A 27671-nucleotide genomic window follows, 5' to 3' on the forward strand; every position below is an offset into this window, starting at 1 on the left:
GTTTAGATATTGTACAATTGAGTATGAGAACAACACCTGGTGCTGCTACACAGTTAACTCCTTTTGAAATGCTGTATGGCAGACCGTACACTATGCCTGACTTCTCTCATAGTAAAGCTACACCGGATGATGATGAAGGGATAGTGGGACAATTGATTAAAACACTGTCTTCAAAAGAATGTGTAGACACGAATACTGTTCCTTCTTTTTCTGTCTCCCCACAGGACCCTAAAGTGAAGTCTGGAGATTGGGTGTTTATCAAAGTTATCAAGAAAAAGTGTTGGTCCGATCCACGCTGGGAAGGACCCCACAGAGTCATCCTATCTACACCCACTGCAGTGAAGGTGGAGGGCCGGACCGCCTGGACGCATCTCTCTCATTGTAAGGTTCGAGACTTTCCAGTTGCAGAGTCAACTGCTGAGGAGGGGAAGTCCGACTTCAAAGGGGACTAGAGGTTTAGAATCTAGTCGTCTCAACGTCGGTGAAGATCTTGGATCCTCCGAAGCCTAGTGACGATGCCTGGAGGTAACGGACTCTTAATATGGAGAATGGTTTTTGGCACGGCCATCGCCCTCACCTTGCTGAGACTTCTCTTACAAGGACTGAATGGAGACTTCTACTTTCTGAAGGACGAAGCACGGCGATTCAAGAGATGGGTTTTGTCAGAAGACCTACATAACTACAACGTCACGCATGTGTATCATTTGAATTCATGGTATCGTTATGCTCAAATGCTAGCTGATTTGAATAATGTATCGGATTGCTATGTGTGTTCTCTGATGCCAATATCTGCTTCTCACCCCCGTTTGACAGCCATAAAACTTCCTTATGTACAGAGTTCATGTATAGGTCAAGGAACGTCTGGTGAAAATGCCTCTTATGTTAATGCTCATATGAAAATGCATAAAGATGGCACTAACACAACCTATGGACCCTGTGCAGTAACACACCCATTGAAGTTTATAAAGACTAGTGTAGCATTGACTCCTTTTGCCACTGTTAGACCAAAAACAAGATTTCCACTGTGTTTCTATAGAAATGGCTCTGTGCCAGTAGGGAGTTTGCCTCTCTACCGGTGCAATCAGACCGTTGTTCCCATGGAAATGTGTGTACTTCAAGGTCAGAAGAAGTCTAGAACCGTTGAACAAGGAGGTGATAACTGCCCATGGCCCAACCCTAGAAATAGAACTATGTGTCGGTGTTGGGGGGACAGTACCATACCTAGTTGTAATGGCACAGCCACATTAGAAGGTATCTATTGGATGTGTGGTCACAGAATCTATTTAAATCTTCCACTAGATTGGGGTGGAATTTGCGCTCCGGTGCGTCTGACTGATCACACTTCCATCATAACTCAGACTGACCAACACCGTCGTAGCCGCAGAGATACAGTAGATGTTAAACCACACGATCCTTTTTGGGGAACTGATGTTCCTGATGAGCATAAATTGTGGACTACTAGTCAAAAGATAACGTTAAGTCTGTTCCCATGGACAGGGGTTGGTAAGTTACTGTTAAGAATGGAAACACAAGAATATAGAATTGGATTGTTTTACAATGCATCTATCAAAATATATGAAAAACAAAATTCTGAGATATCTGCTATGCGTTTAATGGTGATACAGAACAGATTGGTGCTTGATCTCATGGCTGCTGTAAAAGGAGGTGTTTGTGCAATGTTGAATGATACATGCTGTACTTACATTCCTGATAACATGAATAGTCATGATGTTACTGAAGCGTTACACCAAATGAGAAATGTACAAGGAGCAATGGTCGCAGACACCGTAAATCAAGAATGGGACCTTTTCAAGTGGTTCAGGTCTGGAACCTGGCTACAAATCATTTTGAAAATGTGTACTCCTATAATCGCTGTATTAATCCTGTTTTGTGTATTCACTACATGTGTGATTCCTTGCTTTCGCTGTCTAATAGCCAAGACAGTACATTCCAGTATGAATGTTATGCTTTTGCAAGAAGAAGTAACTAAACTGCTCGCTGAAGACTTCATGATCAGCAATGAAGTTGGTACAGAAAACCTGTAAAGGAGATGTATCAATGGAACAAAAATGATTGTGAAATTAGCAATGATAAACAGGAGGGAAATGTTAAAGAAATTATGTTATTATCATTGTTAAGTAGATTTAGGTGTGTCACAGTTTTCTTGTCAAGTATGCATGTATACGTGGACTGCTGATGCAAGGAAAATTCTTGTATGCATTGTTCTTCTTTACGTCAAAGGAAACAGATGTACCTGCAAAAGCAGGATATGGGGGCCTGCAAAAGCAGGATATGGGGGTTGGGACAAACAAGGACAAGGACACTTTTCTGTCAATAAAAGGATGCCCTGAGTTTCAGAGGATAGAGACTGTTTAGTAGAGAGGGGGAATCCTCTTGGCTGGACACTCTCTCCTCTGGGCCAGAGTTAAAACATACTACTTTTGTGGTTCTTGTTTCTTAAAATCTTAAATACTTGGAAGATTTTCCTAACACATGGGAAAGAATAGAGAAAGTAGGTTAACCACAACACCCAATAGCCCAACGCAACCTCAACAATTTGGCCTACTTCCTTTCAAACAGTTTTTCATTTCGGGACAGGTTTGAGGGTCAGCTCATGTGAGAAGCAATCTGCTCATTCTTGTCCGCATATCTCTTAAATGGCTCGGTTTGAAAAATTATTGTTTTTATCGTCCAGTGGTTTCCTTCCTTTTATTTATAACATTTTTTCTTTATTTCAGTATTTGATTCTTCACATATGTTAGCTCGGCCTGGAAGAGGGAGAGAGAGAGAGAGAGAGAGAGAGAGAAAGAGGAGGAGAGAGCGACCGGTCTGCTTCCTCTCACTGTAAATCTAAATTGATTAATTATAAATATCTCTAGCTTGTATTATGAAGTCTCCGCAAACTTGGCACAGTAGGAGCATCTGTTGGAACTCACATGTAGTGCGGACCTACCTCACTGATGGAGTTTTATGATGTGTGTGTGTTTGGAGGGCACCGCACACAGATGAACAGGCCTCAGCCATCAGAAGCAACAGGTGGGCTGGATGTTCTTGCAGGCTTGCAATGTTTTGTTGTTGCAACCAGATAAGTGATCTTTAAAAGAAGTCCTACAGCACTTCTCCTAAGAGTTTTGGTACCTCTGAAATAAAACTAAATGTGCATGTCGAAATGCACACATAAACTCTCAGACAGAGAGGGGCCCTTGACCTCTTTGCACAGGCCATTTTTGTTTAATCCTTTTGCCAAAACAACAACAAAGCAACAAATTGTGGATGCATTTTTGGACACACAGTAAAGCACAGAAATGTTCAAGACTAGCTTCATTGTACACTCACAAATGTCCACAACCATCACGTGTTCTCTTCCCAAGTGTCCTCTCTCTCTCTCTCTCTCTTTCGCACTCACTCTTTTTTGATTTCATTGTCAAACTCTCTCCCTTACAGACACACACACACACACACACACACACACACACACACATAGCAACACACACAGGCACTCACACACTGCAGACATATTACAGAAAAAACAGATACATCTGCACTTTCTCTTTTCCTCCTGCCTTGCCCCCCTCCCCCTCCCCCCCCCCCCCCCCCCTGCACTGGGGGCCCTTGCTAACTCCAGTGCTCTGGCAGGGCCCCGGCAGCCCAGGGCTCAGCCTCTGTAGTGGTTTGAGAGCGGGCCAGACATTCCTGAGAGGATCGCTGCCCAGACATCCAGCGGCAGCCAGTCAGCACCGAATTCCAGAATAGCAGCATGGTGGCTAAAAATAGCGACGTGGACAGGAGGCTTGGATTGGGACAGAAAATGAGGAGCCCGAAAAGCAAAGAAAGAAAGGAGACTAGGAGTGTGTTTGGGTGTGTGTGTGTGTGTGTGTGTGTCTGTGCATGTGTGTTGGCAAGGAAAGGTTTTATTTCATCCCCATTCAAAATGATCGAGCAAAGGAGGGGAGTGTCTACTGTGAACCTGAATCCGGGACCCACGCAAGTGGCCCTGGGCTCTTTGAAAGCGATCCGAGTCGAGGCGTCTCTGAAACGTTCTCTCAGCCCTCTCAAACAAAAACTGCTTCCACTCTCCCCTTCCTTCGTTCGCTCACTCGTTGTCCTGTTTGTTTTTCCTTGTGAGGAGGAAGGCAGCTTGGTTTTCCAGCCTCCGCCATTAAAACCGAAGGTCTGGAATATCCCGCTCGCTTCTGTAGCCAAGCGCGTCCCGAAGCCAAAAAGCACCGACTGCGCCCATTTTCTTCCTGCTTCTCCTCCCCCAAGTCTGGCAGACACGCAAGCCTCTCGCTCGCTCGCTCGCTCGCTCACTCCGAACGACTTCAGGCTGCCGTGTGAAAACAGCTACTGTCGACGGGGCGTTGCGTCGCGCCCCGCGGCGCTTCTGAGCCGAGGTCTTTTTTATCTTTTGTGTCGCCCCCCAGTATCTGCCCGGCGCTCCGTGGTGACGATGAAGGCTATCGAGATACGCCAGGCGCCATTGAAGTGGTTTTTAGAGGCTGTGGGACATAGCTGCTGATGTATTGAGTGTCAACTTCCAGTTCTGTGGTCCAGTTATAGAGTCCAACCTCAGCCCCTGACTCCATCTAGGCCTTAGTTTACAGAGTCTTTTGAAGAAAAGGGGACTTTGTGGAAAGGAGGGGAGGGTATGGGGGGGGTGGGGGGGTGGTGGGGGTGAAAAGGTCCACCAGCTGCATTTTATTTGAAGGTCAAAAGGAAGCAGGATTTTGGCCCTGGAAAAAAATAAATGTGGTGAAAACCGGGCCAAACTTGTTGAATCTCGCCCGATCAAACCGTGAGTGACTATTTGTTTTCTGATTCATGTTTTTCTGCGTTGATAGTGCTGATATGATTCAAAGGGAGGCCTTGCGTATCAGAGCATCGGAAAGGGGGGAAAAAAACAGAAGGGTGGAGGCACGAGAAGGCCCGGTGAGTTCTCTATGGTTCATTCACACACTGACTCACTTTCAGTCTCTCACTGTTCTATTCATCCCCCCTGAGCATGCACACGCTCTCTCTCGCTCTCTCTCTATGGGGAACCAACCCAGACGTCTGTGCCAAAACTCTGCAGCGCGGCGCACCTGGGATTCCCCCCCGGGCGCTCAGCACTGAGTGCTCCGCAGTCCGCACCAGTCTCTCACCAAACCCTCAGGGGCGTTTGGACTGTGCTGAAGCGCTCTGGATCGCGCTGTGCGGAGGCGCACAGATTCAGCCACTTGGCCGCGGCCTTCCGCCGCGCTGATAGCCCTGTTTGTGCTGAGTGACGGAGGATGGAGCGCTGCTACTATGCTGTGTTAGCATGTTAGCGGCGTGGGAGTTTACTGGGCCCTTGTCCTGGAACGTGGCCGGATGGACTTGTGTGTGTGTGTGTGTGTGTGTGTGTGTGTGTGCGTGTATGTGTGTGTGTGTGTTTGTGTGAGTGTGTATCTCTGGGAAGCCTCTCTGCTCGTGCAGCACGAGCCAGCAGTGCTCCCCTGCTCCTTGGTGCTTGGGGCCTTGGAGCCCAGCAGACTCCATCCATCCAGCCCGCCAGCCAGCCAGCCAGCCAGCCAGCCAGTCAGTCCGCCAGACGGCCGCCCACTCCTTCCAATGTGGATCGAATTAAGCCCGTGCAGGCAGTCATCTCCCTTTACAGCCTCAGCAAACTCCTCCCCATAGCCCATAGCACCATGCACCCCCCTCCCCATGTCCCTCACTCCTTCTACTCTGTTATTTATCTCCTCTCCAGTATATTCATCTCTCTTGATCTCCTTTTAATTGGTCTGTCAGATGTTGAATCTATTTTCAGGGTGTGTTTAGATTGAGCATTGTACAGTACATGCATGTATTAATGTGTATTTATTGTGTCCATTTTAACTAACCTGTGAAGCCAAAGACTAATTTCCACATTTGTGGACAAGAAAGATTATATATTATGCCTGCTTTGTTTTACATTATCACAAAATCGACATGTAGCTACAGTATGTTTATGCAAGCACATGTACAGTGCACACATACTAATATAACTGGTTTAGAGTAAAGTGGTACAAAAGACAGACACAAGGACGGCAGAAATCTCTGAAATGTTCCATTTTTATTGAAGTTGATGTTACAGTGGTTTTGAATGAACATAAAAGGAAGACACATCTTTTCCCATCTCCCAGTCACCTACAAACTACCACCATCAATTTCCTAAACGCACAGTAAAAACATGCTCTCTAATGTCACCACAATTGATGTCAATGCAAATGTGTGAGTACAGGCTTGGCTTGGGCATGGATGGTATGGGTAAGTAGCATTAAGTCAACAACATGGCTTCCCCACCAATAAATAGGCGTATAAAAACACAATGGTATTTTTTTTCCTTATCAAAAATTAATGATCATGATCATAAAAGATAGCAAAGGCACTGAACACAAATCACCTTGGCAGTCCAGGTTTTCAACAAGAAAAAAAAAAACATAAAAAAAAGGTAATTGTGGCTTTAGCCAACAATAATAATGAACCATAACAAAATAATACTTAAATAACATAATACTATAATTATTGTCATAACAATATCCAGTCAAGTTTTCCTATGATTAGGCCATCTGCTAACTAATGAGTATGCACCAGTTATTTCCAGTTTGGCAGAAGCATGGTCTATGAATCTGTCTACTCATTTGTGACCCGATGTTGCTCTCAAAAGACTCCGTTAGAGTGAAGATGTACAGTATCTCATGCTAAGTGTGAGCTTGTGTAGTCTTAGACATGGCATGTCAGTGTGGTGTTCATGATAAACAGTGCCAAGACTCAGCTAACATGGCCAGCATCGGTCATATATCTCATATCGACGATGATCGTGAGTATTTCAAAGCAGGTACGTTTTAAAGAGGCCCCGTACTATGGTAAATAGGTCAGTAGACTGAAATGATAACAAGGGCAGAACAAAATGGCTTACTGCCCTCTTAACCCTGGTTTTGACCAGTCCGCCGGACTGTTGTTTGAGCAGTTGCTCATTCACTTTTTGCACATGGTGTGCATGCACTGACAAACAGCATTAGTTGGTTTCAGCCACTACTCTTTCTCAAAGCCATGGACTTACACGTGGGCAAGAAGGGGCCTCTGATGCTAACTAGACTCTACGAACACATACTGGGTTCTGCCATAACATAAAGCAATATAAAGATTCTATATTTTGGAGAATCAAAAACAGAGAAGTATTTAAAAATACTAACATAGTATAATTTCATCACTGTAAATCCAGTTGACAATACAATGCAATACAAAAAAAAATGCAATACAATATGATACACAATAGGTGTTTCTTTTTGAACAATACCCAGGACCTCTGTTGCACACTTCAACCTTTGGATGTGCACAGTGAGTTTTCAGTTTTCAGGGTTTGCCCTATTGGTGGTCAAGACCCTTCTAAATGAGCGTTCTCTCAAGGAACTCGCACAATTTCCCAATTTACGGTACTGCAGCTCTCTACAGCCCACTGTTCTCAACAGGATCCAGCGTCATAGCACATTGTCTCTAAACCGTCAGGACACACTCATGGGGAATTTGTTTATGTTCTCTGCTGTGTGTGCAGTAATGGCTACTGAGGGCTAGTCTCTCATTAACGGGCACTGACTCAGTGCGCTTTGGTTTGGTTTGTAGAGGTTTATCTATCTCCCGGAGGTTTATGCTAAGAGTGACAGGGCACAGATATCCATTCAGCTGGACACATCCCTGACCCCCCCCCACGCCTCTTTCTGCTGACCACCCAAACTGTGGCTTTCCAAACTCAAACCTCAAAACTTAAGGCTCCTCAAATCCTACTCAACTGAGGAACTACCTCTAACATACTGTACATTCACAAGCTACAAAATGAACAAGAAAATATAAAGCTTTCATTTCTCTTTGGCTTTAAAGTAAACTTTCTGTTTGTCTCTCATGTCTCTACCTTCCTTTGGTACTCATTACATCAACACTTACATTTATCTTTCCTTCCATGCCGCCTAACCACGGCAACAACAAACTCGTTCTAGTTATGACCCATCTATACAATCTCTTCCCATCTACTGTCTACACCAACTTACTGTGATACTCTAACCATTTCTCTCTCTACACCTCTGACTTCTACTTCACTCACACGCTCTTTTTCTCTTTCTAAGATTCAAAACATAAACAAAATGAAATCTACAGCATTTTTGATTGAAAAGCACATTCAACATAATGTCTTGCCCTGCTTAATAAGAAATAGTGACAAACCCTAAAAAAGCCACAAAGTCTAGCACTGATAAGATCTCTTGTGCCAACATGTCTGAGGACTGGAATTTGCCGTCTCATCACTCCATTCCAGTGTATCTGTTTACTTAACTTTTTTTTTTCTCCCTCAAACAGATCTAGTTTCAAAGTTTACTTGTGACATGTTATGATAACAGACTGAACATCATGCAAAAAACTGAAATTCCTGTGCTGTAATCACCCTGCTCACTCTTGCAGCTACCAATCAATCGGTATGAAAATGACTCCTCTAAAGACAAAGGCGTGGTGGTGGTGTTGGGGGGGATTTAAACCAGAAGGTCCACTTCAGGGCCCTCCAGACAAAACAAAGTAGAAAAGCAAATTATTGCCCCCCCAAAAGAACATTCCTAGGAACTGAGAGTGTGTCTGAGACTTCTACCTTTGTAAAGCTGTGTTAAGGTGAGCGTGTCCAGAGTGTTTAACCAGCAATTGAGTCCAATCAAGAGACCGCCCAGAACGGGAGTCCAAGGGAAAACAAATAAGGCACAAGATCCATGTCGCCTGTGAGCTGGGTCTGAGAGGCAGTGTGAAGGAAACCTTAACAAACGGCACGTGACTATAAGACAAGTCATGAAGACAACATGGCTTTTGTACAGACAGGGATTGCAGATGCGTCTACGGATCCTATTTGGCACTGTAACCTTTGACATCCCTAAGAGAGGCTCGGTGCCTTTGAGGTCCTGGGTCTTTTCCACATTCAACACAACTTAAAGAGCACATCTGGTGATGGCTTAACCTGGCATCTCTCTCTCCACTTTTAGGAAATGACATACACAATTTCATATGAATTGAAAAAAGGCACTTCCTACATATTCCCATACAAACCATACATATGTTTTTTATATATATATATAAGGACATATATGCGTTGTGATATATGTGACCCCTTTGTATTACATATGCGGTCTTCGAGATATATCGAATACGCTAGGTCAGTTAATTGAATAACACAATAATCATATATGTCAATTCCATTCAAAGGGATTGGAGACATTGAGCTTATCCACTCTTCCAGTACAGCCAGACCACACCAGTTTGGTATCACTACATCTACGCTTAATATTAATAAATAATTAACAATGATAGTTCTTTTGGAGCAAGACCCTGGTTTGTTTTTTATTCTTTTCATTTTTTTTTTCATTTACAGGAAGCAAAGATCACAAAAACATGTGCTCTGGGTGAGTGTTAAGGTGCCTTTGTAAACTCAGTTGGACTCTCTCTGCTCAGCGAGCGGTTTTACCCCGCTGTTCCTGAGAGCCTACCACTGCATGGTGTCTTGTGTTTGTGATTCTACCTCTTGATTTTAAAATGAACATGTAAACATTTTGGCTGCAGCACTTGAGCGAGGGAGATGGACTGGGGTGGGCCACTCTCATTGTACCACATTTCACTTCCCCCCTACTCTTCTCCTGTCCTTGAGACTTACAGTATGTGTGTGTGTGTGTGTGTGTGTGTGTGTGTGTCTGTCTTGGTGAGTACAGCTTCCTTGCATGATTGGATCCCACAGTGGACAGCTTTTTTCCCCCCCAGTAAGCATTTCCCAGCACCACACTGGTCGTCATTATAGAGCACACAAAGACATTCACATACCCACCACACACTGACAGTCCGATGTTACCATCCACCCTCTCATTCCCTCCCTTCTTCCGTTCTTCTTTCTCTCTTCCTTTCTTTCTTTCTTTCTTTCTTTCTTTCTTCCTTCTTCTCTTTCACCTTCTCTCTCTCTCTCTCTCTCTGGTCTCCCCTCTAGGTCAGGTTGCTGCTGATGTCTAGGGCTTGCTGGTATACCTGAGTCATGTCGTCCAGGTCACCCAGCAGGGAGAAGCTACTGTTGTCCCCCGGGGAGCCCTGGGGGCTGCGGCCGAACTTGGCCCCGGGGAGAGGCGGCGCCGTCTGGAGGCCCTTGAAGTTGGCCAGCTGGAGCAGATTCTCGGCGGACGCGCAGCCTCGGATGTTGGGCCTCGGGGCCGAGGGGGGCCACTCGGCGCCGCTGAACGAGTTGTTGGCGAGCGCGACGCTGTCCTCGCCCACGATGCTGGACGGGCGACTCTGGCTGCGGGACAGGCCGGCGTCGGCGGAGGACGGCGGCTCGCCCGGCGCGCTCATGGACGGCGCGGCGCTGTAGGTGGAGAACTTGCCGTTGCGCTTCAGGATTCCCTTTCTGCCCACGGCCCTCTTCGGCGGCGAGCTGGCCACGAGAGGCGTAATGCTGCCCCCTAGCAACTCGGAGGACTCGCTGCGCTCTGGCGAGGAGTAGTACCCTGATTCCCGTTGTTGGTTATTCTTCAGGATGCCCTTCTTGGGGAGACTAGGCACTGCTTTGGTGGGCGAGTTTCCCATCAGTGGAGGCCCCTCTTCCTCTTCTTTAGCACCAGTTATCAAGTCCCCTCTGGGACCTTCGGCAGCAGGACCTACATCGATCTCCTCCAGACTAGGGGAGCGCTGCTCGTCTGACGGCCGGGTCTTAAGGATCCCCTTGGGTCGCTTCAGCTCCAGGTTGTCCTCCCCGCCACAGTGAGGCGCCCCCGCGTCGTTCTCCTTCTTGGACTTCTTGGGCCGCTGGCGGACGAGCAGCAGCGGTTCCGGGCGCGTGGCTTTGGTGGGCCGGGGCTCGGCGCGGTTCTGCCAGTCGATGAAGCGGGCCAGCATGGGGGAGCCGGCGTCCCGCTGGGCCTCGCAGTCGCACACGCTGTTCTTCCAGCCCCAGTTGACCCACCAGTGGTTGGCGATGTCCTCCACCGTGGCCCGCCGCTCAGGGTTCACCATCAGCATCCAGCGGATCAGACCGCGCGCGTCTGGCAGAGCAAAGCAAAAGCAAACAAACGTTTTACTAAGTGCACTTTAGTCACAGAAAACACTATAATTTAACATATATGTGGACAAGATGTAACTGACATTTACAAATATATACTGTATATATTTACAAGAGTCTTCTGAAACAGTTACCTCCTGAAGTCTAGAGTGTATTAAATGGTGTGTTATCAGGACTCTTACCTGAAGACTGAGTAGGCTCCCTGTATTCCCCATTGCTGATTTGACGAATTAAGTTTTTGTGATCTCCTCCATCAAACGGCATGGTCCCGTAGACCAGAGTGTACAGCAGCACACCCAGTGCCCAGCTATCCACCTGAGGAGAATGGTGGACGTTAGCCAAACGTTATCAATACTCTCACAATAGCATCAATCAATAACGTTATTTATATGGCCTGAGCTTTACTGACTCTAGAATTGTATTATCTGAACCTCTACAATACTTTGATGGTCATTGTTTAACAGAACAGGCACACGTAGTTCATTGTGTCCTAGTTATTACCTCATAATACAAGCAGATCTGCTAACTGCGGCCCTTTTGAAATCTATGGGCTGATAAGCAACCCTTCACTCATTAGATCTAACCTTCTGTTCCACATTCAGACATTATGCAACACATTTCTCTAAACAAGTGTAGGGCGAGTTACGTAAGTCTTCCTGACTTGATGGAACGAGACCAGCACTGATGGCTGACACTCGTCGTCTGGAAATGCCTGAACACCTTGACAGTTACTGATTAGATGGGGTTAGAGTGGGGCGGCCTGCTTCGGGGGAACGTTAGCCAAGTCTGGTGGGTGTCAGGACTCAGGAAATCAGATAGCGGGGACTGGAGTGATTGGACTTCCTTTTGGATTGTTGCACTTTCGGCCTTCCCGTCTATTCGTAGCGATGGGGGGAGCGCCATTGTGCTCTGTTTTCATTTCCAGGGAATGGCTATAATTTGCGGCTTTTCCCCATTGGAGTTTTTGACATTGTGATTTTGATCTCGTTGCTGTTTTTTGTACCCAGAAGTAAATTACAGCAAATTATAGGAAATTTAAAGGTTCGGCTTGGGTCTAAAATAGGAATTACACTTGTTTTAAAGTATACAACTGCTGTAATTTGGCAACGCCTTGAGATTGCTTTTTAATCAGCGGAGGACTTGTATAAAGCTAGGTTCTTTCTGGGCCCCGGCCTAACCAGTGGAACTTTCAGGAGGACCACAGGCTCTGGCAATAAAGTCCATACGCCTGTGTAACTCATTTAGATGCTTTTATAAGGACACACGTCCAGAGCACAACAACCATAAAGTCTTCAAAGGGTCTGCAGGGTCCACACCATCTGCGGGCGGCGGTGGAGAATCTGGGGCTGTTTTGGGTGGGATTGTGGGGGTCTGCGGAGGGCTAATCCCTTTAAAGGCCTAGCAGTGACGCTTCAGTAACTCTCCGTTTCACCACTGAGGAACCTCCATGGGGGAAGATCCTGGAGATTAGAACTATTCTCTCTCTCTTTTCTCTTTCTCTCTCTCTCTCTCTCTCTGTCTCTCTCTCTTCTCTCTCTCTTTCCTTAGGGCATGGGAGAATCACTGCTTCACTTCTGAATCAGTCAGGGTCAGTGGGGATGTCTAACCTCAGGGCCACGATAGGGCCTCCCGTTGACTATCTCCGGCGAAGCGTACAGTGGGCTCCCACAGAATGTCTGCAGAAGCTTGTCCTTGTGATATAAGTTGGAAAGGCCAAAATCGGCAATCTGTTGAGAGAACACACACACAGACACATATAACACATTAGTATAGTTCAGCAATCAAGACTACATTTACTGGTCTTCCACACACCCATTGGTGTCTCAGTCTAGTGGTCTCCCACAGAGCAGGCGGATTCCTCCAGACATACAGCACATGATTTACTGTGACTCCAGACAGTCTTACTCAGTAGGCTAAGTAATCAAAGATATTGTCTCGTGGTTGTCCTCCCAGTTTATGAATCATGAGGAGGGTTGAATGACCCACTGCCACCATCAGTTCCTGTCATTCTGAGCTGTTGGCACCCCACCCCTGCCCTTATCGTCCTCTACCGCTAGATTCAGAGACTCCTCCCCAGAGCAAACACTGTGGCAGGGGAGGATAGGTCAAAAGTCAGGGTGCCATTGTCCGTTTGGCTGGAGTGCCGCTGAGCAAGCAAATTAAGTCAGCATTTAATTATAGCAAAGAGGAAACGTGTTGAGTCGCACTTACTTTGATGTTACAGTTTTCATCTAGTAGCACGTTTTCCAGTTTCAGATCCCTGTGTACCACTCCATTCTGGAAAAAAAAAGCATAAGGAAATAATAAAGTTTCGTTAGTGGACATGACCGCAAGATTTGCTTCACATACTTCACGTCAAGTCGCAAAAACACACTCAAAACCGACAAATTGGTTTATTATTGCTGTACAAGTCGGGAAACCATGACATTTCAGCTGTATCTCTTTGTGATGTGAAAGTGGTATCTCTGTGCAACCCAACATCTGCCATCTAAAGCAGAACCCTGTAATTATGAACCAGTGTAAATGATGTCCTCACAACAGTTCCGGATTAGGGAAATAACTTGTGTTGTTTGAAGCCATTAACATGTGGGGCACAGCGACGGAAATGCAGTCATTTGGCAGCGGGACTCGAGCGAGCTCGTTATGGCTGCGGCTACGCACCATGCGCTTCCAAGCGGCTGGCCGTGAGAGAGAACACATGTTCACACGCGGTTCACTGGAGCACACACACTGCCGACTGACACCCCTTTGCTCTCGCTCCTCCTTCTAGTGTCAGTCATACGTACCCCACCCAGTGACACCCCACCTCCCACCCCCACACTCTCTCATCCATCTCTCTCTCTCTACTCACACACACCCACACAGGCACACTCACTCCCTCTCTCTCCCTTACACACACACACACACACTCATCCTTCTCTCTCTACTCACACACACCCACACAGGCACACTCACTCTCTCTCTCCCTCACACACACACACACAGAGCACACCGCCAGCACTGTTGCGTACGGTGACTCATCCTCTGTGCACCACGTTGTCTGGAGCTCTCCCAGCCGGGGGATGACATCAGCCTCTCCCCCAGCTGTAGGGAAGATGACAATGGGCAAGCCCACCCAGAGCCTGGCCCTGCGGGACCAGTGGGAGAGGCACTCACTAGAGCAGACACGAGAACCACAGCTAGCAAAGGTATAGTGTGTGTGTGTGTGTGCATGTGTGTGTATGTGTATGTGTGTGTGTGTGTGTGTGTGTGTGTGTGTGTGTGTACGTTTGTGTGAGTATGTATGTATGTATGTGTATGTACTGTATGTTTGTGTGTGTTTGTGTGTGTATGTTTGTGTGTGTGTATGTTTGTGTGTGTATGTGTGTGTGTGTGTGACTGAGGAGGGGGGTTTGACAAGGCTGGATGGAGCCAAGAAATGATGAACAGAGCTAGCCAATCACAGAGCGGAACAGGGAGGAGGGAAATCAATTGCTTGGAGATGAAACACTGAAACACTCCAGTTTGCTGGGGGTTTTTTTGTCCTTTTTTCCTTCTCTTGCCGATGTAGTATCCCTATGCTGTAATAGCTAAGCTTACTACATGACAGACAGCAATGGTAAGCAGCCCGATGGGCTATCGACAACGCAGGACTGTTATTCATCATTCTGTCACATGGAGATTCCTCCCAAATCAGGAAGGGGCCAAGAATAACATGCTTATAGAGCTGACGTCGTCGCTGGGCTTTATTTAATAACTGCGCCGTTTGCAATGAAGGCAGACCCACAGGGCCCGGGGTGAACCCTTGGGTGGACCCAGTGAGACAGGAATGGTTGATGGTCTGTCATAAACATGGGAAAAGGGCCTTTGATGTTCCCCTTCCCCCCTACCTTTTTAATAAGCTCTGGCTTCCATAATGGATTGCTTAGTGTAAGGTCTTTTTCTGTGCAAAAACAGGGATTTTGCTCTCTCTCTCTCTCTCTCTCTCTCTCTCTCTCTCTCTCTCTCTCTCTCTCTCTCTCTCTCTCTTCTCTTCCCCTGCATAGTGAATTCTTGAGGGAAAAAAGTCCCGTTTTATGTTGGTTTACGTGTGCACAGGTGGCTGGAGATCTGAGAGCAGGCTTTTTTACCTTGTGACAAAAGTGCACGGCAGAGACGATCTGTCGAAAGAAGTGTCGAGTCTCCCGCTCACTCAGCCGGCGTCGCTCACTGATGTAGTCGTACAGCTCGCCTTTGCTGGCGTACTCCATCACGATCACAATCTTGTCCTTGTTCTCAAACACTGCGGGGACAGAAGAAAAGAGGGCCAGGCAGGTATGAGCACAGCTTCATACTTTAGGAGGCAACACAAGGAGAAAGGTTAGTTGGTGTCTTGTGCGTAATAAAAAGCCCAAAACAATAGCTCCTGGGCCTGACATTTATCTACAATTGCTCCACAGTTAATGTGAAACACACATACACGTGTCTGTGACCCTCTTTTGGTGAACATTTGTTGGAGCCTAATCTCTAACATAACGGAACTGCCAAGTCCCTACCTTTTCGCACAAAAAGCCTCATTCATATTGTTTCACATGCCATACTATTTCAATTCCAGGCAAATTTTGCTCAGCACGCTAATGTAAACCGTTTGGAGTTGTAAAGCGCAAATCTCCTTTTAAGGAGCGCCCCACCCTGCTCACTCCGGGAGAGTGCGCCTCTGTCAGGCTTCCAGCGGGCCAAAGCGTGTCTCCGCGCTTCTCTGGCCATGACATCAGCGGCCCACCTCACGTGTTTGGCGCGGGGCTCCGACTACGCTGCAGGGAGTGTGCTGTGTTTTGGACCCTCTTGCCCAGGAGGGGTGTAGAGTGAGTGGGAGGTGTGTGTGTGTGTGTGTGTGTGGAGGGGGGGGGTCAGAATCTGGAAAGGAGCGCGTCTGTTTCCCAGGACAGTAAATCAGCGGCTGCTCATCGCATCAAGAGGACATGGCAGCCGTCTCTCACATTCCTGACCTCCACGCTAAGCACCTTTTCACAAGGTCCCGTGAAGCAGCCGTGGGATGGGGGGGGAGGGGCGGGGGGGGTCCTTAGAGAGCTGGAACCAAGTTCAGCCTCAATCAGCACAGCACTCTGTGTACTCTCCCCCTGATATCTTCTTTAACTAGTTTGGGCCGTCTGCCCTGACTTATTTAAGCTTGTTCAGGTCTCTGTGTGCCTATCTCAGCACTTTGGTCATGTGGTGGCATGGGCTCTGCCACTCCTGCCTCTGCTCGGTTACCCAGTGGAGCAGGGGCAGAGCCCGCTACATGCCACGGAGATGTGTGAGGATGAGCAAAGTCCAGCAGGGTCGGGCGTAGGGCGTAGTGGAATATTTCCGCCATGGATCACTCCGTCCAAGCACCGTCCCTATATGCTACTGCTTCTTCTCTCACCCACTAGGATGGGCCACCGGTCTCAGTCTTGCTGTCCAAGCGTGCTGACCCACCTCACTTAAGTGGACAGAGGAAAAAAACAACCCACACTGACCATCATCATCTCGGACTTCATTCTGGCCTGAAGGCGCCCGCAAAAAAAGCGAGGGCTGACACCCGTGCCAGCGTGACCCCGGGCGACCGGCAGACAGGGGTGCCGCTCACCGCCCACCATGGCCGCTCATTAGCGCTGACCCCCCGTGACCCACCGGGATCCCTCTCAATGGGATAATTACCTGGCTTACATAAGCGCCATTAGACACAGCCGGCTGGACACTGCCCACCCCTGCTGCCCCTCTCCCCCCTCCCCTGCCCCGCGCCCTTTGTTCTGGGGGCTTTTCTTAGGAGCCTGGGTAATTAGCACCCATTGTCCCGATGCCACTCACTACACACTGTGCCCCTGTGTTGCTTTGTGAAGGGGCTTTACAGCCACACTTCAGGTTACAATGCCCTTACTCTTTCTTCTATTTAAATGTTCTTTAATCCGGGTTGTAATTACTTTCTTGTGAATCAATAGAGCATGACTGCTGACCCATAAATGCATGATCACCCTAATCATTATGGTAATCTTCAGAGAACATACCAGCCTTACCCTAATACTGCTCAAATGGCCTAAATGGGAGGTTTTAAATTTGGACAGGATTTGTCTGCATCGTGAAGCAAGCCTTGTTGTCTGGGTGATACTTATGAAGTTTTTTATCTATGTCCATTTGTTTGGGGTTACAGCTTTAAGAGTTTTGGGGTGTAAACTGCAATGCAAATCAATCTCAAAATGAGGTTACAGGGTTATGAATTATCCTGCTGGCGACAAGGCAAATGAGCTGAAATGCCTGCAACATGCTGATGGATGCAGAACGCGCAGGGCGAAATCAATCCGCGCTCACATCTGGTTCGACTTTGCCTTGCACAAGTAGTTAAATGTTGACACGGGTGTTGCCGGATACACATTTCTGTCTATACGTTTCCAACGTTATTCTGGGGGAGCGCCAGCCCACAACAGTAAACACTATTTAACAGAAACACCAGAAACCAGGCAGCCTCGGAGAGAGAGAGAGAGCGAGAGAGAGAGGGAGAGAGAGAGAAGGAGAGAGGAGGAGAGAAAGTCTGTGGCATTGGCATCGGAGGCAGACAATGAACTTGTTCCTATAGGAGCAGCCGACTGACTCCAAGGCCTCATTTAGTGGGGGTTGTTCTCCTAATCATTCTCTCAGACTCGCAGACCGGGCCAACCACAACACTCGCTGACTTATGACACTCCGCAGTGGTGAATATGGCCGCTCTTCAAAAACACTCGGGGATTAATAAAATCAGGGGCCCCGACGACTTCTTTCGCGAGAGCGGGGAGCTAAGTGAGCGAGCGGGGCGAAAGCGCTGTCAGCTCATTTGCGGCGTGCCAGCCCTGACGTGGCACAACGGGGGAAAAAGTGTTCCACAGGGTGTAGCCCGGAGGGGAGGCAGAGCCGTAGGGGCACCCTTCCAGCCAGAGGGCCCTGATTATAGGCTCCTATTTCACCTCCTTGCCTTGGATAGTTGCACTGCACTTCCATTCTCCGTGGAGCAGCAGCCTGGAGGACGCCCCTGTATGGTGTCGGACCAGATTTTCCCGTGCGAAAAAAAGAGTTCTTCAAGTGATTTTGGGTACAGCTAAATTGCTGACGGTGCATCAAAACCCAGTCTATATGCCACGCCATCATCATGCCCTACACGCACACACGCGACGCTTGCACGCACGCAGGCACACCCACGCGAGACGAAAACGCACACAAGCATGCCGTTTTGTGAAAATGCTGACTTCATCATGTCAGCAGTTTTTATTTGTTGGATGTGTATTTCTTGTTGCTAGTCTGCGCGCTGGCTGCGGGCCTCTGTTGCTGTGAGGAGAGAGTTGTTGCAGAGCACTGTGGAAGAGTCAGACAGCCGAGAGAGCGAGAGAGAGAGAGAGGCTAGCCCACTGTCTCATGGCCAGGGCTGGCTAGCAGCTGCAGAACTGTAAACACCAGCAGATGTCTGGCAGTGAGATCAAGAGGATGGATGGGCAAGGGGAAGGAAGACATGAAAAAAAAGAAGAAGAAAGGCAAAAGGCAGAGCAGGAAAAAAAACGTAGAGGAAGAGACCCCTCAGATGTGGGGAACAGCGAACCTCAAACACCCCCCTATGCAACACCCTCAAACGCACACACCGACACTTGGCCACGACGGAGGAGCACCCCGGCATAACACGTAACACGTTCAGGCTGTGGACGAGATCCCACACTGACATCTTCTTTTGAGAGGCTTTTGCAGCACACGGCGCTCGTCTCGAGGAGACACAGAAGAGAGGGAGGCAAAGAAAAAGGCTTAGGAGGAGAGAGTTGTGGAGGGAGGGAGGGAGGGAGGAACAAGGAAAGGGATGAATGGGTGGAGGAGAAGACCAACCTTCATAGATAGAGATGATGTGTGGATGACGGAGGGACGACATGATCTCAATCTCTCGGCGTATGTGCACCATGTCCTGCTCGTCTTTGATCTTCTCCTTCCTAATGGACTTGATGGCCACCTGTGGAGAAGGGCACAAGGACAGTAGGGGTCAGAGGTCAGTCTCTGTTCTTGAAGATCAAAACAGCTGGTTCAAAGGTGGCCGCTTCAAAAGATGTCAAAACAATCTTTCCCCCCCCTTACACAAAGCCACTGCAATATGTACACAAAAAGAACAATTTAATAACTTCAGAAAGAAAATTATATTTACTTGGAACAAACGAAGCCGTTGAAGTCTACATCAAAAGGTTTTTTTTTCATGTTTGGAAGTTAACGTTGCTCCAAACTGTAAAATGACTGTAGCTATTTTTCGGTCATGGAGGATAAACACACACTAAAACTCCAGCGTGTCTCGATCAGATTTTAATGAAAAGTGGGAACTCATTTCCCAAAAAGCTCTGTGTGCTCTGTGTTCCGTTCCGTGTCCCTTTGTCCCTGACCCTCGCTAACGTTGTGCCACCTCAGCTAACCCTGTTCCAACCCCCGAACCACACAGGACTGTACTTTGACCACTGCGCGGCTGTTATCCGCTAAACACAGACATTACGACGTCTGCGAGGCCAAAAAGCCTTCGCAAAGGAGTCATTTGCCTCCGCCGGGGTGTAATTTCAAGAGACTCTTTTGGGAGAAAATTAAGGTGCGCGCTCGGAAAACACCGTGACACGTGGTGCCTTAATGGCAGGTCTCTTTGTGCTCGTCCCTCGGATGCGACGGGGGTGGCGAGGATTGCTCTCCTCTTTGTCACCGGGATTTCACGGCCTCCGTGGCGTGACTCCCGCTTCATAGTGAAGTCACATGGTCTATTATTCATCCCCGAGTGCCACTGTGGCTCCTTGGCAATGGCAAGTGTTGCGCTAAAGTGGTTTAAAAAACATAAGCCCCTCTCTCCAGAGCCCTTGCCAAGAAAAGGCAGCTCTGAGAAAACACTAAAGAAAAAAAAGGGAGTTTTCCATATCTGGAAAAAAAGAGTCTCCTCATCATAGTCCATACTAAAAGAGTCACAAAGTTTTCTTTTTAAAAAAGTGCAATATGTGTAGGGTATATGCTGTTTTAAGGCTCTGCCATTCATCATCTTAATGGCACCCTGGCACTAAGGCCAACGCTGGCACTAAAAACCAATAGCTCAGCTCAGGTCATTACCTGAGCATATAAAAAAAAACATTCACTGAAGTGCACTGGTACATTGCTGCCTATGTGGGTAGAGAAAGAAAAGCCATTTGTGTGAGGCAGACCAGTTCTTTCCCTGTCGAGTGACTGAGCCCCCAAAGTTCAGACCCCTTAAATAATTGTGACCAGCGTGACATACCTCTTAATAGAACTCAGAGAAGCATGTGTAAATGATATCAGACTGCGGTGCAGTGGTTCCATATGTTCCCCCAAATGCATCATAATTACATAACAGAGCTCTACCTTGACTCAGAACCCCCTGGGGAGACACAGAGCCAATGTAAATTGCCAGTGTAATTGGCCAGTGACACATTATATCTGCTTTAGGACTAGGAGGCATGGGGAGGAGAGAGGGGGCCTCTGGGTGAGTGGACTCCACTCTGGGTACTGAGTGGAAGTGGCGAGAGAGGAGCCTGTTGAGTGATTCGTTAAATCAGACTGGGGGGGGGGGGGTGATGGACGGGTGTGTGTGTGTGTGTGTGTGTGTGTGTGTGTGTGTGTGTGTGTGTGTGTGTGTGTGTGTGTGTGTTTTAAAGAGGTGACTGTTTCCTGTTCTCTCGGAGACAGCACTCTCCTGTCTCATGTGCTGGCTGGCCTTGTTTTAGATAAAGTGCAGCTTTTCTGACACGGTGAGGAGGGGTGAAATAGTTCTGCAACCCGGAATGGGAGTGAGGGGGCTGTGGGATTGTGGTTACAGTGAGGTCTTTGACTCATACACTCCCTCTCTCTCTCTTTCTCTCTCTCTCTCAAATAGATGGACTCTGAAATATTTCTTCCTTCGCAGGCGCTGCGCGTAACTTGACATATTGCCTTAATAAACTTGGCACATCAGGGGGTAAAGGGTTTATTGCATAGACGACATGCTAACAAACGCCCTGCGGGTGTAAGTACCTCTCCAAACCGCCATAATACTGCACGTTCAACCCTGCATTTATACTGCAGCAAAGTGTGATTCTGCCCTTATTCTTCTTTTGGCAACTGCTCTCTCCCTGCACCATGGTGAGAGAGACTTTGTTGTCTCCAAAACAAGCAAACACCAACAGCTTGCAACGGTGCCAATGAAATTATGGTGCAGATCCATACTATAAAGCCAAACCACAATCACCCAAAACCATGATTACCTGGGCTAAAATGGTGGACATAAATACGAGCAGAAATGGGACCTTGTTTTCCACACACTGAGTCCGAGGTCCTGCTAGGTTGCTCGTTACTGGTGGGCTGACCTGCACTGTTTTCCATTACCTCATGACGTTACAAACAGCAGAGGTATTCACCCCCTGCCAAATACACCACGGTGCACAAGAATCCACAGTCCCCCCAACTCTGGTGATTGAAACTAACTATGGCAGCACTGCTTTTGCATTTCACTGTTTCTACCTTAAAAGGCACCAGTATTGAGGAATAAGATCACCTCTGTGGGTATAGGTGCTCGATGTAAGACAGCCTTTGTTTGGCCCCAATGACTTAATGATGTGTGGGGCTACTCCCATGACAAAAGCAAGTGAACTCCATCAAAACGAAAGCTGACAAAGATATCCATCCTTGCTCCGGCCCTTTGTCCCTCCTGTCTGTGAGGTGGGTCCACTGAGCATGACAGCATTGTGTGCTCTCCACCCCAGCTGCTCTGGCTAGCTGTCTCAGTCTCACCTACAGAAGGTCTTTAAGCAGTGTGTGTGTGTGTGTGTGTGTGTGTGTGTGTGTGTGTGTGTGTGTGTTGGGGGTTGGAGGGGGGACATATTGTGGAGCCATGTAGCATATGGCATCCCCGCTCACTCTCCCCACCCACCCAAACACTCCCGTCGCCAGGTGTGTCTCCGCACATACTGTAGGCTGTTTTGAAGTGGAGGTCGTCTCCCCACTCCGCCAAAGGCCCACAACAGCCATCTATTCTTTTCTTCCAGCTCATTAAAACAGATGAGGGCCGCTAACAGGATGGAGAGGGCTGCTCCCCCCTCCCCATGCTTTATTCATACAGTACATGAAAAATGAATGTGTGCCTACACATACATCTGGCCATGTTCAGCCTTTGTGGCTGGGTATGAATGAATATCTGTGGTAATTTGTGTGTGTGTGTGTGTGTGTGTCTGTGTCTGTGTCAATGTGTGTGTGTGTGTGTGTCTCTGCTACGAAATGCATTATTCATTTCTCCAATCACAGCCTAAGGGGGGGGCACCAGCTGTAAATCTCTGAAGACCAGACGGGCTGAGTCCTCACTGCACAGTGTGTCACCCATCAATCATGGTGACAGGCACACTCAAGCTACAACAATAAAACTGACAGCGTTATTGGCAACACATTTCAACCCAACTCATGTCTGCATTTGACTCGAGGTGATCTATGTGTGGCGCGCTCATTTTGCCAACCCACATAGAGAACATACCCTAACCGGCCCATCTCGGGTGAGTGTCGACTTCAGTTGAGTTCCCGCTCTTTCGCCACTCCCAGACCCCCCTCACAGGATATTAACTTTCTCCGCCGCTTTCATTTCCTGCTGAAGATGGCCTTTCATGCGCTCCTATCCCCTTTCAGCCCTGCTGTCACCATAACCTTTTCAAACCTGGAATCCCCTCGTTTGGGCTGTGCACCACATGCTTCCCCCTCAAGCATCCCTAGACCCACATAGACCCATAGGCACTCATGCGCACACATACGCGTGCCTATTGGCCAAGTGCACGACTAAGTGCACGCGAGGAGAGAGCTTTCACAGACGTAAATAGCACCCTGTGGAAACGGCCCCCCTCCGGTCCCCCATGGACGCATTCTAAGCTTTTAGTGTTCCTGTACGTGCAGGTACGCAAACAGCAAACAGACACAAACAAAACACACACACACACACATACACACACAAACGCAAGCACACTCGTCATCTCCCCGGCCTCCCTAAGCACCAGGGCCAGCCAGCCACCTTCCGTCTGCACATCTCATCTGCTGTCTGAGAGGAAGCTGTCCGGCCCGGGAAAGCAATACAGGTAGGGACGTTACATAACAGTCTCACTCGCCTGCCATCACTCCCGTCGCTCCCTCTCTGCAGGGTCCCTAGGGGTCAAAGGTCATGAGCACTGTGTACCATGGCACACACAGCACCGACCGCAGAGAGAGCCTGTGGCTCGGGGCCGTTTGGCTGTCGGAGCCTCGGTGTAACGGGAGATGGAAGGCCATTACGTGCTCCCCTCTCCCTCGATGGATCAGCACATGCACCATTTATCATCTGCCTAAGCCTCGCTGCTCTGGACCCCTTCGCAAAGTGACAGCTTTCCCTGGCTCGAGTTAAGTTCCGCGGTCTAAGCAAAATTGTGCTGCGATCTTCAAAGTGCAATTCTAAATGTGAAATGTTGACAAGCGGGGGGGGAGAGGAGATTTTGTTTGTTGTTGTCTTCGAGATGTGCCATGGAAAGATGGTCTTGTTTTAGACCAGTGGTCAGAGTAGAAAACTCTACTGCCATCCGCCACCCCCCATTCACCCCCCCTCCCTGCTAGTAGTAGATTAGTGGCTACCTCTGCTGCGGTGGTAGGACACTTCAAGGAAAGCTCTGTCTCTGAGATAGCGCAGGAATGCAGCGGGATTAGTGAGTCATTTCTGCTGAACTAACAAACTCTGGCAGGAGAGGCCGTGGAAAGTTTTTCAATAGTTATCACAGAGCAACATGAGCCAACAACAACACCACCACCATAAACCTCAGCGGCACAGGCACAAAACACAACGCAGACAAAAAAAAAAGGCTAGCCAGAGGTTGACTCTTGACAACCAACACAATCCTCTTCCAAAAACTTTACACGTCGTGCCAAGCCGAATCACCAAAAGATCACAAACGCAAAAAAAAAAAAATTCCATTAGCGCACACACCTCCTCTTGCTAAATCAACGCTCGGGTATTTTTAGATGGCTTATCCAATGGTCACACTCCCCATCAGCCAGCTGCTAAAAAGATGGATAGGAGCGTGGCTCTGGCCCCGCGCCCAGAAACACAAAACAGTCTGACGTCGTACACATAAGCAAGAGGAGAGGAAGCACTTAGTGCGCGCCACCAGCAACGCTATCTGCTCGCCTGGAAACACGCAGTCATTTAAACCGACATTTAACTCAGTACCCAAACAAAGTGGGGCCCCTCTGGAGGATGTTCACTTGTGATAGGATCATAACATGGGCCATAAAACATTCATGTTGGCATAGAGACACGCCGCTTATCCTACATGGTCCCACAACCACAACAGCACCAGAGGGCGAGACCACCATTAATATTGTATGTGTATGCTAGAGTGTGAGTTTATTTATACTGAGGGGGGTCTCTAAATATCTGAGAGTGCTGAAATACATCATTCTTGTGTATGCATTGCATCGGTGTGTATATATGTGTGTGTGTGTGTGTGCGCGTGTGTGTGTGTGTTCAACTGTTTGTGTTAAAGGAGTATAAACAAATCTGTGACAGAACAGAGGTGGTATGACCATCAAATGTCTCTAAACCTGATTTAACACTTTCAGAGATGTGTTTCCTATACCATGCAGTGGTGCATGATGATAGAATGACCTCATCCACAGGGCTTTGCCATGTCAAAATGATATAAGTATTTGTTTTGCTCTTCGCAACAAGACCAGGTGTGAACACCTCCAATGTGTGCCAATCGTGGAAAGAAGCCCAGTGAATGAGGCCGGAGAGGTCATGGGAGTGTTCAACCTGACAGACATTTCTGAACACCACAGAGGACGTCAGCAGTCAACTGAGCCTTCCCCTGGCATATGTCACACATGGAAAGTTCTCCTCCCGCTGCCAGACTGGGTGCAGGGGTCAAATTCTGCCGCACGTGGGAATACTTTCACTGCAGCTAAAGGTAGACTGGTGGGCTGTCTGGACCAATTACACAGCTGCGGAGGAAGGTCAAAAAAATAACAAAGTTGGACCCAGGCACGTTTCTCTCTGAAATGCATTCGTGATTGAATGGCCCAACAGGTGCTACAGTATATGTGAAGTGTGAGTCCTACCAAAGATGAAGCATCACTCAATCCAGTCACTGACAGATTCAGACTAGCCACTGACAACTGAGAAATCCCAACGCCATATCTCTAGTGCATGACACACCAGATTGGTATAAAGCTGTACATAATGTGCTGCTTTATAAGGTTACACACAGCTGTAAATCATCATCGTCTCCAAAGGTAGCAGACATGTGGTATTGGCATTTGCAAATTCATGGCCCTATTTGTAGTCCACCTTGGAGATTCATTGACCTTTATCACATGTGCATGTCATTCAGGTCATAAAGCGGTATCAATAGCGCCATGAATGTTGGCTTACATTATCTGCGTTTCTTACGCGCGAAGCCACTAGGGAGAGAGCGCGCGTGTTGTCGGCATTCTAACGGCCCCAAGGGAGCACTGAACATAAGAGGGAATCCCAACAAGAGAGGAGCTATTTTTCAGCCAAGCACTCAGTGAGACATCTGATAAGGTGCTATATTGATTTCTGGAGATCAAATGCCCTGGGAAGACAATGTTATAAGCTGTTTAATCAACTGTAGCCCAGTGACTGAGCAAATTATCTTACCTCTCGCCCGGAGTGTCTTTCAATGGCTTTTTTCACCTTGCCATATGTCCCTCTTCCCAGAGTCTCCAGCAACTCGTAACGATGTTTCAGGTTGTGTTTGTGGTGATGTTTCTTGACGCCCGAACTTCTCCTGCCGTCACCCGTTGTGGGTGTTTCTGGCACCGGGTGGCCGGCAGGTGATGTTGCGGGCGATTCGCCCCCTCCGGTTTTCCCCATTAAGGACCGAACAGGTTCAGCCTCAGTACGAGAGACGCTTCGAGGTGATGCACAACCCGATTCCATTTTCAGGAAAGCTAATACTAATTCTTTCCCAACGTTATAGGCAAATATCGATAATATAATACTAAGAGGCCTAGTAATAGTCTTAATAAATAAATAAATAACCAAGAAAATGATTAATTATAATTAACATCTAAAATCTAAGATTGTCTATGGATCACTCGCATTTGTTATATCTATTAGCCAAGGAGTCTAATCTACATAGCCGGCTATCACAATTAAAAAATGACTCGACTAATTAATGAATTAAATAGGCTATACCATTATAAAGTGAACGTATATTTCATGAGTTGGCTATAAACTGATCGGTCAAATATATTTTACATTGCATATTATAAGTGTCTAATTTTAAGTAGCTAGCAATGACAAAAACCAAGAATGCGACTTGATGTTGCCAGTGGCACCATTTAGCCTACGTTCGATGTTAAACAAATCCCTTTCAGGTAGGTAGCCTATGCCACTTAACAGCACCTCTCACTATTGTCATTCGAAACAATACATCAATTCTCAACACATATTACATCGAGCTATCTTTCTCTTTCGTTTTGCGTAAACTGGCATGATCTGCCAGTTTTCTTTTGTTAATAAGGGCGCTGCATATCCTATAATAATGTACCGTGAAATACAGCCAATATCTCAAAGTCACAGCTAAAAACCTCAACCGTCATTGCCTCCCGAGAAAGCAGCGACGAAGCCGGCGTTCTGGATGTAGATGACCCTCATTTTGTCCAAAGCCCAGGTGTAACGTCAGTCATCTGGACTCTGTCTCTGCTGCGAGTGATCCATGCCCAAATCGATGTCAGACGCGTGTTGTGATCGGATTGAAAGCGCTCAGACGTTCTGGGTATTGCCATGTTCATCCTACTCCCCTTCTCGCGTGCCCTGTTCGTCTCTCTTTCCTCTAGCCTTCTGTAATCTCGAAAGGAGAGTATGAAGAATGTGAGATGGTCGAGGCGGAGGCGGAGTTTAAAAATCCTTCTCTCTTTCCCTTTGTACTCTCTGTCTTGCTCACTCGCTGATTTTTGGACTGCGGCTCAAGATAACAGGACAGAGGCAACAAAGGCGAGTCAAAAAACAGACTGCATGTGACAGAAAAGATCACAAAGCAACTCGTGTATTCCCATAACACCTCATTCTGCACTCATTCAGTATGGTTAGTCTAGCCTATGTCATAACGCGCATAACCCAGCTTGTGTCATTGCAGCCTACAGGGTAGACAACATACTGCACCTTCACACCCCGTTTGCACTTTTGCAAGGAGAATGTGAATCCTGTTGTTTTAAACATTGAAATCTTTCAATGTTTAGCTTGTCCTCGAGTCCACTCATCATATGGTAGTCTGTAGAATTGAGTACATGTGTATTGTGTATCCTGTAATGTAATAGTGTTTTCTGCAGTCTTTGATTCAATGAATGCATCCAACACAGGTAATGCCAAGATCAGAAAGATGCATTGCACATTGCACTTGGATCAACAGCACGGAAAGTGGAATAGGTCTAATTTGTTTCCCTGACTGGACCTAATAACTCTGCAGTGAATGCAAAGAATCTTCCCATAGTGATTCTCAAGTGCTTCCAGACATTATGAAAAACATGACCTGGAGACGTTTGTTTCTGAGAGTCAGTTTTTGTTTTCCTTTGTTTGCTCCTGTTTTGGTTCGGTAGAGTAATTCATCCTCTGATT

At 47.5% G+C, this 27671-nt stretch overlaps 1 protein-coding gene and 1 long non-coding RNA gene across 3 annotated transcripts in view; one reads left to right on the forward strand and one right to left on the reverse strand.

The window, feature by feature from the left end:
• LOC134093665 (uncharacterized) overlaps window positions 1–10141 on the forward strand; it is a 59812-nt gene extending 49671 nt beyond the window's left edge. For both annotated transcript variants that reach the window (XR_009940373.1, XR_009940374.1), the window contains exons 5-7: window positions 4842–4929; window positions 9401–9431; window positions 10004–10141. This is a non-coding gene — a long non-coding RNA (uncharacterized LOC134093665). The remainder of the gene's footprint in view (window positions 1–4841; window positions 4930–9400; window positions 9432–10003) is intronic.
• On the reverse strand, window positions 6055–26886 carry nuak1b (NUAK family, SNF1-like kinase, 1b). The gene is made up of 7 exons (XM_062546842.1): window positions 25710–26886; window positions 18905–19025; window positions 15175–15326; window positions 13277–13342; window positions 12673–12792; window positions 11248–11380; window positions 6055–11048 (listed from the first exon to the last, which is right to left on the reverse strand). The coding sequence occupies exons 1-7, from the start codon at window positions 25989–25991 to the stop codon at window positions 10000–10002; spliced, it is 1923 nt and encodes a 640-aa protein (XP_062402826.1). The 5' UTR covers window positions 25992–26886; the 3' UTR covers window positions 6055–9999.
• Between the last annotated feature and the right edge of the window lie 785 nt (window positions 26887–27671).

Source organism: Sardina pilchardus, chromosome 10, assembly GCF_963854185.1.
Source record: "Sardina pilchardus chromosome 10, fSarPil1.1, whole genome shotgun sequence".
In the NCBI taxonomy this organism is placed as follows: domain Eukaryota; kingdom Metazoa; phylum Chordata; class Actinopteri; order Clupeiformes; family Clupeidae; genus Sardina; species Sardina pilchardus.